Consider the following 13,638-nt stretch of genomic DNA (forward strand, 5'->3'; position numbering starts at 1 on the left):
ACCTCTGCATAGGCTGGGGTGAGCCCTCTCTCTCTCTCTGTGTGTGTGTGTGTGTGTGTGTGTGTGTGTGTCTGTTTGTGTGTGTGAGTGTACAGGTGTGCATGCATTCTGTGCACGTACTGATGTTAAGTTCAGACTTGCTAACATGATTGACGTGAGGATCTGCTTGCTGTGTTGTACTGTGCCGTGCTATGGTTGTTTGATTCTCTCGTGTCGTGTGTTCCAGGTGCCCCCCTCATATTCGTGCTGCCGTGGGTCATCGTCAAGTACCTGTACGAGGACGAGGAGTAAGTCACGTCCGATATCTACATCCAACAGTGTGTGGTCCATACTGTGTCCTACCTTGCATTCTCTCTTTGTATAGTGTGTATTATTTTCATGGAGAAAATAACTTTTTAATGTATAGTCTCTAGATTTAATTTTCTTTTAATTTTTAAATGTATCTTATTTGAATATAATTTAGTGTAATGTAATTTTTTTGGTTGTAAATCATACAGTTAGGTAACAACTGTTTGCTTTGTGTGAAAATGGTGAATTCAATGTTATTTACACACAATGTTGTTTTGGGTTACAAATGGAGACAGGCATGAAGAATCTCTATTCAGCAATCCTCACATCTTCCAACATCTGATAGTTCTAGATGAAGAATCTGTCTCAGTGGAAGCTAAAAAGGTTCCTCTTCAAAGTGTGAACGCCGCCTTCTCAGCTCCATCTCCCGTAGGACACTAGGACACCTCTTAATGAGGTTGCTCTACACAGACCTCTTTAAAGAACCAATACGGTTCCCCCTCGCTGAAGACAGGAGCGAGAAGAAGCTCTTATGTGCTGTGCTCCCAGCGGTAACCACAGCCATGTTAATACTGTATCAGGGGGACTCGGAGTGTTGATATGCATACTCTCGTTTAGGTCTTAACGGTGGCAATTAGTGTTTAATGAGCCTCATTGCCACCCCTCTCCTTTTTCTCTTTCTCTCTCTTTCTCTCTCTCTCACACACTCACACTCACACACACACACACACACATACAGGATCTCACCAAGTGTTAGTGTACTCATGTGATAAAGGTCATGAATATGTGAGGGGTGTTTTATCGTCCACTTTGATGTCCAGCCGCACGGGGATGAGGAGGAGAGAGGATTCATGGCGGAGATTGTGAGCAGTTATTGGAGAGCATTAAGATAAAATCGTATCATTCTAAATTAGCGCCATAGATGAGAAAATGAGGGCTTCCGGTACATATTTAGTGGGTAAAGAACACTCTCTCTCTTCTCTTTTCTCTCTCTCTCTTCTCTCTTTTTCTCTTACCCCCATCTTCTCCTAATATAAAGGGCAGCTCAGAGGTCCCTGTTTTTTTTTCTTCTTTCATGTTGGCTGCTGTTTTTGCGAATGAAAGCCTTTTTTCCCCCAAAAGCCCAGCAAAGAACGCACAGACAAAATTACAGTGATGGTTTCACTCGCTGCTGCTGCAAGATAGTGCAAATGCATCCGTGTGTGTGTGTGTGTGTGTGTGTGTGTGCGCGTGCGTGTGCGTGCGTGTGTGTGTGTGTGTGTGTGTGTGTGTACATGTCATGTGTGTGATAAAGGAGAAACAAAAGCTGCAGAGAGAGGGGGCGTTCACAGTAGGTGGCTTTACATGGACAGGTTTGTTTTGTTTTGTCATTCCAATGAAACTAATTCCCATTGAAAAATGTGTGCCGTCTGTTGGGGTACTTTCCGATCATGTGCTCTCAAGCGCTTTAGAATCTTTGATCGGAATAGCCGTTGTTGCCTTCCTTTCCTTGAGAAGCTACAACAGGCAATCCGATTTGGTATACATGGCTGTTCAATCGGAATAGAAACAGAATATACCACCTCTTTCATTCCGATTTAAATTCTGGCAGTTTTATTCCGATCAAGGTGTTTATTATGTGTAATTTTTATTCCAATTTAGCCATTATTCTAATTCTAATCTGAATTAAAGTGTCCATGTAAACCCGCTCAGTGTCTGTAGGAGGGAAAGGAAAACTATAAAAACATGGACCCTAATGCACTCTTCTCCACAGACTCTACTGCGTGTCTCAAACACACTGATTAGCATGTCCCTACTGTTAGCGCGCTAAATTGGAAACACACCTCGGGCTCTACATATGCTTCATTTAGCCGCGTTTGAACTCCATGTTAGCCATCACGAGCTAATGAACAAGAGCCCAAGTAGATGTAAATTGTGCTCGTGCCTTTAAACACCAGCAGCGCTAGAGAAAGATGGAGCACTTTCTCTCTCCAAGTGCTAACGTGACCAATAAGAGCATGCATGTGGCGACAGGTCTACTGAGGATGTGGGGGTTGGCGCTAGTTAGCTATAGAGCGCTGTTATTTGGTGTAATTGCTGCCGCTTGGGAGAGGCAGAGAAAATGAATGCAATTGATTGAGAGTGCGAGCTGTCCAATTAAAGGCAGGTCCGATTGGAGAGAGAGAGAGATGGGGACTGTAGTTTCTATACATATAAATAAGCTCTCAAGCTAACTGCCTGAAGGTGAACCTTTGCCCTGATAAGCATGTGATTTCGCGCACATACAGACACACACACACACACATGCGCACACACACACGCACATACACACACACACACACACACACACATGAAAATATACATTAAATCCACCTGAAATCCATATTTCAATCTAGATTTTGCTTTAATGACTTTTTTTCTGATATGTGTGAAGTGAAGCATCCATGTGCAATCCTATGGGTGATTATGTGTTCTCAGTATAGAAATCCATATTTCTTCATGGACTATTGACCCCAACTTTTTGGGAACTGTGTAAAAATATTTTCAACATACCAGTGTGCATGTCACTATGGGCTATACATTAGAGTGTGTGTGTGTGTGTGTGTGTGCACGTGTGTGTGTGTGTGCGTGTGTGTGTGTGTTTGTGCACGTGTGTGTGTGTGTGTGTGTTTGTGCACGTGTGTGTGTGTGTGTGTGTGTGCACGTGTGTGTGTGTGTGTGTGTGTGTGTGTGTGTGTGTGTGTGTGTGCACGTGTGTGTGTGTGTGTGTGCACCTCCACTCTAAATGACATAGGCTAAACATCTGATATGAGCCAGAAGCCCTGCAGTGGCTCCAGCCTCCTTCACCATATATCACACAGGTGAATTATGGGATGGCTCATTCCAGCAGCAACAGCAGCTCTGAAGTACCGCCTCAGGTGTAGGTGTGACGGTGTGTGTGTTCAGTCAAAACAGCTCTGTTACACAACGTGATAGGCATGCTTGCTGTGGTGTGTATGCATGTGTGTGTGTGACTGTCTGTCTGTTTTGTGTGTGTGTGTGTGTGTGTGTGAGAGAGAGAGAGGATGTGTGTGTGTGTGGGCATGTGTGTGTGGTTTGCAATACAGAATCGTTTTTTTTTTTTTTCAAAAATAAATGATTAACATGGTAAATTGTTACATAATTACATCTCTGTCTTTCATTCTCTGTCTTTGTGTGTTGTGTGTGCGTGTGCGTGTGTGCGTGAATGTGTGCGTGCCTGTGTGTGTGTGTGGTCTGGGTCAGGTGCTGGGAGAGGAACGTGAACATGGGCTTCTGGTGGATCATACGGTCACCCATTCTATTTGCTTATCTGGTGAGTTGCTCTCACTCTTTCTCTCTCTCCCTCTCCCTCTCCCACACACACACAAAAGTGCACACACTCGCATGTTTTCAGATATGCACATGCACACGTATGCACACACACAAACACACACACACACATACGCACACGCACATGTACACACACACACACATACACACACACACACACACACACACACACTCAGCAAATAGCATGAAACATAGTTTTCTGTCATCATGTCCCCATAGTCTCCTGAGTGTGTTTGTGACTATAATTAGGTGGGAATAGTGTCAGGGTTCACACACACACACACACTCAAACACACACACACACACACACACACACACATGCATACCTCTAGTCTAAATCGTTATGGGAAAGTCTAATTCATAGTAAATCACAGTGAGGAGTTTTCCATATGGAAAGCTTCTGTGTGTATTAACCCTTGTGTTATCCTCAAATCTTACGACACTCTTTAATCTTGGGGTCAATTTGACCCCAGCTAAATAAACCCTCAGAAAATGATTATAATTCATATTGTTACCCAGTTTTTTTTGTGACAGGTACTTAACAAGAGTGTAATAACCACCATCAAAAGCCCTACAAAACAATCCCACCCCCCCACACCCCTTTATGAACCTTGGAACCCTGGCTGGCAATATTGCCCATCCAGTGTCAGCAGCCAAAAGGCTTGCTGTTGCTTCCCCTTTTGACTTATACAGTCCTGCCAAAATGACTTATATGTAATATGTACTTGTGTATGTAATAATGATAATAACAATATGTTCTCATACTATTCAAATAATAATATCCATAATGTGTCAAATATTCATGTATCCTATGTTTCATACAGCTGGGGTCAAACTGACCCCAAGGAACATCAATATACAAAATATTTGTACAGGACATTGAAAACAAATTATTGTACAAATTTCATGCTAACTCTGTTGTACCCTTCAATTGAGGAAAAGTCATGAAACATGAAGCAAAAAAAAAAAAGTGAACCATATATTGTATGATGTTAAACGTTGCTTGGGGTCAAATTGACCTCAAGGATAACAGGAGGGTTAAGACTACTGTGTTGTGAACACGTACTGTGCATTCTCTCTCTGACACACATACACACACACACACACATTGCTGCCATTCTAGGCTTGATCATGTGTGTGATTGGTTCTTCTGAGAGGATATGAGCAGTTAGTTATTGGCAGGTAGCCTCCATACTTATAGAAATAGCTTTGGTGTGTGTGTGTGTGTGTTTGCAGGTGTGTGTGTGTGTGTGTGGGCATGTGTAAGTGTGTGTTTGTGTGTGTGTGTGTGTGTGTGTGTGTGTGTGTACATAAGCACACCACCATTCATACTACCCCTGTGTTTTTTTATCTCTTTCCTTTGCTCTCTCTCTCTATATATCTCTTTCCTTCTCTCCCCCCTCTCTCTGTGTGGTCCTGTTGTGTGCGCGAGGCTCAAGTGTAAGAGCAGAAATGTCCTTTTAAAGCAATGCAGAGGCACAGTGATAATGTCTGTCTGATAATGGATGTCTGTCAGGACAGGCTTCACCATGCTAAACAGGTTTGAGAGTAATCAAAGACACCAATACAGACAGATATGTGATTGAAGGTCTGTTCATCCGCATTCAAACACACACACACAAACACACACACATACATGTGACTCAGAGAGAGAGAGAGAGAGAGAGAAAGAGAGGTTAGAGGGGCTGAGAAAAGACAGTCAAATATAAAATACACGCACGCACGCGCACACACACACACACACACACACAAGTACTATATGGTTTCATAGGTAAAAGGTAAAAGTTCATTAACTCTTTCACGCATTCATAAAACTAGCAGAATGTACTTTATTAGAGGTTGCATTCACCTACACAAAGTGCCACACACACACACACTCACACAGAACTGTTATACAAGGCTTTTATGAATCTATAGCAGGTTGATGAAAATTCATAAAGCGATAGCTGTGTTAAGCACCCATGTCTAATCCCCATGCCTCCCCCTTCCTCTCTGTTCCTCACTCCCACTCCTTTTTCTCGCTCTCTCTCATCCTCCTCTATATCCTCCGCTTCTTTGTCCTCCATCTTCTTCTTGATCTCTCTCTCGCTCTCTCTATCTCTCTCTCTCTCTCTATCTATCTGTCTTATTTTGCAGATTAATTTCTTCATTTTCATCCGCATCATAAAGATCCTGATGTCAAAGCTCAAGGCGCACCAGATGCGGTACACCGACTACAAGTTCAGGTGAGTCTCTCTCTGTGTTTGTGTGTGTGTGTGTGTGTGTGTGTTTGCCAGTGTGTGAGAGAGACATTGTTGTGTGTGTGTGCAACCCAGTCTCACGTCTGAACGTGTCACTGTCACGTTAATTAATCTATTGGGACGTGTTGTGTAACACGTTTCCTTGTTAAAAAACGTGTTGAGCAGGACGTAATTATCGTGTTACTATCACGTTGTATTTCGCATTCAATGAGCAAACAGAACCACGTCATCTGTCAAAAGCCCGACCCAAAATAGCGAGAATGTTATTTGATGCTTTTGACGTGCAGTTTCATACTCTTAAGCCTGCTTTGAGTTGTGGGTTAGAAGGAGCCACCTTCTAGCTAGCAGTTTTAGAAGGCTGAACCCCAGAATCCAGAAACAAGAACCGAGCAGGGACGGAGAAAAAAGAAGAATCCAGAATCCATTGTTTTCGCAACGAAATCTATTCACGTTCATCATGATCGATTATACATGCCTGGCTGATAGGCTACCTCCCAGCTGTTAGCTGTAGCCCACACTAACAATATTAGGCTACAATGTTAATTTACACAGATAACAGCTGTTTTACAGATTACTGTAACATTACATCATGCACGTTAGCTAAATTATAAGTTGTGCAAGCCTACTCTGAATTCACAGTATTGCCCATGCATAGGCTACAATTTCATGTTAAATCAACTTTAAAATGTTTTGCTCAAGTGCTAGCAAAATGATCATGCTAGCGGCAGTAGCAAGGCTCACCTCATTTCCCATTTGGATTCTTCTTTTTCTTACGTCCCTGCTCGGTTCTTTGTTTCTGGATTCTGGGGTTCAGCCTTCTAAAACTGCTAGCTAGAAGGTGGCTCCTTCTAACCCACAACTCAAAGCAGGCTTAAGCATGAAACTGCACGTCAAAACATCCAAATAACATTCTAAGCTATTTTGGTCCGGGCTTTTGACAGATGACGGTTCTGGCTAATGAAAATACAGCGTGATAGTAACCGCGATAATTACGTCCTGCTCAACACGTTTTTAACAAAACGTGTTACACAACGATCTAATAGATTAATTAAAATGACAATGTTCTGTTCAGGCGTGAACTGGTTGGTGTGTGTGTGTGTGTTTGCCAGTGTGTGAGAGAGACATTGCTGTGTGTGTGTGTGTGTGTGTTTGTGCACATTTTTTCCATCTTCTCTCCCTCCTCTAAGTGTGTGTGTGTGTGTGTGTGCGTGTGTGTGTGTATGCGTATGTGTGTGTGTGTCCGGATGTGTGTGCGTGTGTGCATATGTGTGTGTGTGTGTGTGCGTGTGTGCGTATGTGTGTGTGTATGTGTGTGTGTGTGTGTGTGAGTGTGAGTGAGTGTGTGTGTGTGTGTGAGTGTGTGTAGGCCCACTAGATGCTTGCAAGACCTATCTTCCTTCCGTGTCTTGTTTTAGATTGAACCAGGATGAACTCAGTTGTTTCCCCTCCTGGCTCTTGGTATCATATTTGAGATTGTGTTTCAAAAGATAACATTAATTAAAGAATGATTCACTACCACCCCCCCTCTCTCTCTCTCTCTCTATCTCTCTCTCAGGTTGGCCAAGTCCACTCTGACTCTCATTCCTCTGCTGGGTATTCACGCCATCCTCTTCACCTTCGTCATCGACGAGTCCGTGCCCAAAGAGTCCCTTCTGCGCCTCATTCGCCTCTTCTACGACCTGCTCTTCAGCTCGTTCCAGGTCAGAAGACAAGGGTCGTGACCTCGTCCAACCCCAAGTACCACACATGTCTCCCAACTAGTGTCCATGTGATCTCAGCTACTGCTGTCATGAAATACAGCCACTGACTACACTGAAACAGACTTCACAATAATTATAGTCATTCTTATCTATCTATCTATCTATCTGTCTGTCTGTCTGTCGTTTAGTATGTACAGTATGCATCAGTTCATTCTTGTATACATTATCAAGCTTATTTCTTGTATCTGTCTGTTTCTCTATAGGGTCTGCTGGTGGCCATATTGTACTGCTTTGTGAACAAAGAGGTAAGACCCATTCCCATCACACACAGTAGCACTCACCTCAAAGAATGGTCTCAGTCTTACACTGGCCTGCCACCTCTCCTCTTAACCTTTGTCATGGAGGGTGTCTCTTACTTGGTGGTGATCTCATCTATATAAGACATGGCAGGTAACTTTGTTGGCTCTGGATATATTGCACACTGTTAAGGGCCGTTTACTACGATTATACGTTTACGATTACTATAACGATAAAGGCAAAACAAATATCGTTCTAGCTAATATGAATGATGACGTCCACACATGAACTACAACGGCGTGAAGAACGATTTCAGAGAGATTTTGAGAACCATAAAAAGCTGACAGCCAATCAGAATCCATCACATTTTAGCCATCACATCAACACCAAGAGAGACTTTTCTTAACGTTGGTGCGGACACTTTTATCATTATAGTTATCGTTCCTCGTGTGAACGGCCCTTTACAGTCCCGAGGAATAAAAGGAGTTAGGATACAGTCTACATATGTCAACTTAGACTAACGTGTGAGGAGCAAATCTAATCTAATTTAATATGGCTGTAGTAAACGACTCTTATCAAGGAATATATGATTTAAATATCCTCAGGATTGTTTCAGTCATCAGCCCTTTACTGAGCATGGGAGGTTGAATCTCAATCTCATCCCTAAGGTTGAACCCCTGAATCATCAAAGAGTTCACTGACATTTGTTGATAAGTGATCAAGTTTGCGAGGCTGTCAGAAATGCAGGAATGGAACAGCACCTGTGACCTATCATTAATTGATTAATTGTAACAAACATGTTTCCGTTTTATGGCATTTGTTTACTGGTGTTTTTTCAAGCTTCAGCCTCCCATTGTATAAGCAGGGTGCGATTTGTGTAAAAACCAGAGGGGGGGATGATTTTGAATAAGTTTGTAACCCCACCCCCCAAAAAAAAAAAATGAACGAACGATTCATAGCCTAGTAATGTCATGGCTTATAATACCCTATATTATTTTTTGCCACCTTTGTAACATTTTAGTTTTAGTTTACCGTGGTGTATGACTTTAAACAGCGAGTGTGCTTGGTATGATGATCAGCTCCTCTAATGCAGGGTAGGACTACGTTTTGACAAGCATACAAATTCACCTTGTTCTTGCCCCATCTGAAATGACTTCTCTACTTTTGCTGCCTCCATCCTTTCTGTATTTGTTGTGTAAAAAAACGTTGTATATGATGGCACTGAAGTCTTAAGTTAGTGAATTGGAATTGGCACTAGTTGGTAACCAAATAGCCTACACATTGCGCTACACACTGCGTAGGCTACGTGCATTCTCTCTCCTGCTGATTTGCGTTCAGTAGCCAAGTGCGTAATTTTGCAAAAGTTGAAAAAATAAATGTGTTTATTGTAGCCTACAGAAAATAAATAGCCTATCATACTGTCAGTTAATTGCCTACAGTGCAGTGAAGAGTTTGGAGAGTAAAGTTATAGGGCAACTTGAAGTTTTATGAAAATAATTTACGAACCAGAACATAAAGACCATGAAGCTTCTATTTCTTGCAGCTGTTAAAACAACCGCTAGATAGTTTAAATACCACCAACATTCGTTTTGCAGTACAGATTATTTCTAAAAGTTATTTGTCTACTACTGGCTGATTTATCAAGCGAGTGCTTTCGTTCGTCCTCTCCGCCAAACTACAGGTGTTTTGGTAGAGAGCCATTGAATAAGCGATGCCAAGCAATTTCTGTAACACTTTTTGTGACATTCAGCAAATATCTCCTCATTTAATGTAAATTCCTTCGGACAATAGGCCTCACGTTCTACTCTACGTGCAGTTGTCCTCCATCTCAGTTGCATCAGTTTTTCTAATTTTGAAGGTTCTAAAACATTATTATGCTTCACTGAATCCTTCTTGTTTTCTTTCATTTGTCCAGCTAACTTTTCCATTGAACCTAGCCATTTATGATGGATTACACACTCGACATTCTGAAATGTCCTGCGATCAAAGGCCAAATTAAGTTATCAGCCACTGTGTCAGCAGCATCAGTGCTGGCGGTGGCAGTCGCGTTTCTGATGTCAGATTATCATGTAGGCTAGCCTACTAGACTGTTCTTACGTTTTGCAGCTTTACTTATATGAAGTAGCATTAATCAATATGAGGGGCAGGGGGATAAATGTTGTCCCCCCCGACGATAAAAATAATTTAGCAGAGGTAGGGATAGGAAAACCAGAGGGGGGGAAATCCTCACCATCCCCCCCTACAAATCGCACCTTTTGTAGAAGTATATATACTCTTTTGAACCCGTGAGGGAACTTTGGTCTCTGCATTTATCCCAATCCGTGAATTAGTAAACACACTCAGCACACAGTGAACACACAGTGAGGTGAAGCACACACTAATCCTGGCGCAGTGAGCTGCCTGCAACAACAGTGGCGCTCGGGGAGCAGTGAGGAGTTAGGTGCCTTGCACAAGGGTCGCGGTTCGAACCGGCAACCCTCCGGTTACAAGTCTGAAGCGCTAACCAGTAGGCGACGGCTGCCCTTTGGGTAACCCCGTATTTCACAACACAACACCTATAGATGCCGACTTATGGAAAGGGCTCAGAAAGGGTGCGAGTGAGCCCTCAAGCACTTCGCAATTTCACAGTGGGACAGCCCTAAGCCCTCACAAAGTTAACGGGAATGCGTCTGTGAGGAGAGAAATTGGGATTCAGCCTGTGTCTTTCCTGCCCTCCAGCCCTAACACCCCACCTAAGCTCTCTCTCTTGCTGAGGCAGAGTGTCTGGAGTGGGCTGTGGGTTGTTTTGCTGTTTTGCTGTCTTCTCACATGTGTATTTGTATTTTAGGTCTGTGTTTGGATGTTCTCACGCATAATGTGTTCAAAGAATGTAAACAATGAGTAGTGGTCTCATAAATCTTAAGCCTATCTCCTTCTCTCTTTATCCCTCCCTACTTTTTTTTTTCATTTCTCACTACCTTTTTCTCCTCCTGTCTCTCTATCTCTCTCCCTCTTTTTTTCTCTCATTCTCTCCACCCCCCTTTCTGTCTCTTTCTCTCTCTCCCTCCCCTTATCTCTCCCTCTCTCTCTCTCTCTCTCTTCCTCCTCTCTCTCTCTCTCTCTCTCTCTCAGGTCCAGTCTGAAATGGTGAAGCGGTGGAAGCGCTGGAAGCTGGGCAAGGACATCGAGGAGGAGTACCGCCACACGCACAGCCAGACGCCGCACGCCAAGAGCGCCAGTGTCGCCATGGCCGCGCCCGGCGTCGACCAGCCCCGCTACGACCCCTGCGGTGGCGGTGGCGGCGGCAGCGACCCCCCTGACCCAGACCCCCCGCCCGACCCTTCGCCCCCCTCCTCGTCCGCCACGCTGCTCCGAGAGGAGAGCCAGCGCCTGGTGGACGCTGCCGCCCGCGGGGGCCGCAGGGGTGGGGAGAGGGAGCGGCGCAGGGTGCAGTTATCCTCCCCGCCACCAGAAGGCAACAACAGCTACGGGAGCAGCTCGCTGACCGAGGACATCTGCTTGGAGGAGAGGCCGCACGGGTTTCATCACCACCACCACCACCACAACAACAACAACGGTGACGTTGACAACAACGGCGACGACGAGGACGACCTTCGACAGCAAAATACGGAGAGCTACCTCTGAGCTCCGACGCCAATCATGACGGGAGCGTCTGCATAGACCCTCTGGTTACAGCTCCAAGCCTGGCCCCGCCCACCTGTTGAGTGGTGAGAGAGAGAGAGAGAGAGAGAGTGAGTGAGACAGAGAGAGAGAGACAGAGAGAGAGAGAGAGAGAGAGAGTGAGACAGGGAGAGAGAGAGAGAGAGAGAGTGAGACAGGAGAGAGAGAGAGAGAGAGAGAGAGAGAGAGAGAATTGAGATTGGCAATGCAAAGAAATATTTGTCATGCCAATAAAGCTACCTTGAATTAGAATTAAATTAGAGAGAAAAGAGGGCGGGCCGGAAGTTGATGGACAGGAAGCCTGAGCTTGATGAACCAATGGGATGAGGTGTGTGGGTGTTTGTTCAGCGCTAGAGATGTTGACTGTGGGTGATTGCATCCTTATTAGGGCAAAAAAGACAAGGATACATTATTTTACTTCCTCAAATGGAAGAAAAATAAATTAATAAAAAAATAAGGATGTTCTCGACAGGCAACACATATTGAAGACCAACATCTTCACCTCCTTGCAGAGAAAGACAGACGCTCCCTCTTGGGTTATGCATCATATCGTTTACTGGCTCTCCTTGTATTCTCTCTTTAACAGATGTTAAACTAAAATAAACACTGTACAAAAAAGAGATAATCAAGACCTTCGTTGCCAAAACACAAACCTCAGTACTGCTCCATGGGGCGCCATGTATGGACACAGTTTCCAGAGGTGTAAACGTTTGGCTTCAGAAAGTTAAAGTCCTGCCACATATTGGCTCCAACCCGTCACTGAATTGTTTGATTCTAATTATTACAACACTTAGAGCCAGGTAAATTAGCTAATTAGTGAAATCACCTGTGTTAAGTGCACAGGTAGAACCAACAGGTGGTAGGACGTTTACTTTCTGAAGCCGGACTTTTACGTCTCTTAACAGGTTCGGTGGTTTTTTGTTGTTGTTTCTCTGTTTATGTTTTTGTTTGTCTGATTTTTTTTTACTTTCTTCTATGTTGGTGCAGCTTCATTCATTTTTCAACATCAAAAGCACAGTGCGAACCTGTGTGTGTGTGTGTGTGTGTGTGTGTGTGTTTGTGTGTGTGTGTGTCTTGCCATTGCCCTCGGCAGCCGTGCTTGTTGTTCTCTTGTCTATGCTGTGAAAGTGGAGCTTGAGGTACTGTGCGAGCCCTCAAGGCCACTGTAGTGCTCAGGCTAGGCTAAAGTTGTGCTTGGATTGACCATTCATTGAGAAAATAAGTCCTCAGGTGTGTGGTTGGTTTATGCTAAGTGTATTCAATTAAATTCAAAAAACAGAAGGCTAATGACACACACACACACACACACAAACACAATTTTGTGCCATTTTGCAGTCCAAAGACAACTGAAGTGAACGACTCTCATGTGAAAACTGGGTAACACTTTACTTGACAGTATCGACATAAGAGTGACATGATACTGTCATGAACACATGACACTGTCATGACACATGAAACCTAACCCTAACCCTAATCCTAACCTCTAACCCTAATCCTAACCCTAACCCCAACCCTAACCATAACTCTAAACCTAATCCTAACCCTGAACCTAACCCTAATTCTAACCCTAACTTGTTATGACAAAAACCGAATGTCACTTAATAACAGCCACGAGAACTCTTTTCAAAGCCCTCAGAAATCGGGGTTATAGCCGAAGCTTCCTGCGAGGGATTAAAGTGGAGGTGAAACTTCTTTTTGATCAGGGTTTTCAACCTAGACAAAAGGAAGAAAATAATACTTTGGTCCCTTTCGTTTCCAAATTTAGTTCAGTTTCCCTAGCATTAAATCGAAAAGTAAAAAAGAATTTCAAGAGGGCACAGGACCAGGTGGAATCTCTTTCTCAATTTAAAAATCTTGCAGCATTTCGTAGAAATAAAAAATAGAGGGATATTCTGGTACATGCTTCTTTGAGTAGGGGTTCTAATAATAAAAAAGAAAGTTTGAATGATTTTTTTAAAACAATTAAATTTATCGAGAATCGATTTTCTTCTTTGGGTGGTGACTTGAGTCCGAACTCCAAGAACCTGGTATACTGTATTAAGTGCAAGATCTGTGGAAGACTTTACATCGAACAAACAAAAAACAGTTTAATACAGAGATTGAAACAACATTTGTATCATATT

At 43.4% G+C, this 13,638-nt stretch overlaps 1 protein-coding gene across 1 annotated transcript in view; it reads left to right on the forward strand.

Annotated features, from left to right (window-relative positions):
• The window catches only part of gcgrb (glucagon receptor b), a 77,456-nt gene extending 65,793 nt beyond the window's left edge, over positions 1 to 11,663 (forward strand). The window contains exons 8-14 of the mRNA XM_048249187.1: positions 1 to 18; positions 227 to 287; positions 3,532 to 3,601; positions 5,755 to 5,843; positions 7,414 to 7,558; positions 7,822 to 7,863; positions 10,967 to 11,663. The exon at positions 1 to 18 is cut by the window's left edge and continues 142 nt beyond it. Coding sequence (XP_048105144.1) covers positions 1 to 18; positions 227 to 287; positions 3,532 to 3,601; positions 5,755 to 5,843; positions 7,414 to 7,558; positions 7,822 to 7,863; positions 10,967 to 11,479 — 938 coding nt within the window. The 3' untranslated portion in view covers positions 11,480 to 11,663. The remainder of the gene's footprint in view (positions 19 to 226; positions 288 to 3,531; positions 3,602 to 5,754; positions 5,844 to 7,413; positions 7,559 to 7,821; positions 7,864 to 10,966) is intronic.
• The last annotated feature ends 1,975 nt before the right edge of the window (positions 11,664 to 13,638 follow it).

Source organism: Alosa alosa, chromosome 7, assembly GCF_017589495.1.
Source record: "Alosa alosa isolate M-15738 ecotype Scorff River chromosome 7, AALO_Geno_1.1, whole genome shotgun sequence".
NCBI classification, from domain to species: domain Eukaryota; kingdom Metazoa; phylum Chordata; class Actinopteri; order Clupeiformes; family Clupeidae; genus Alosa; species Alosa alosa.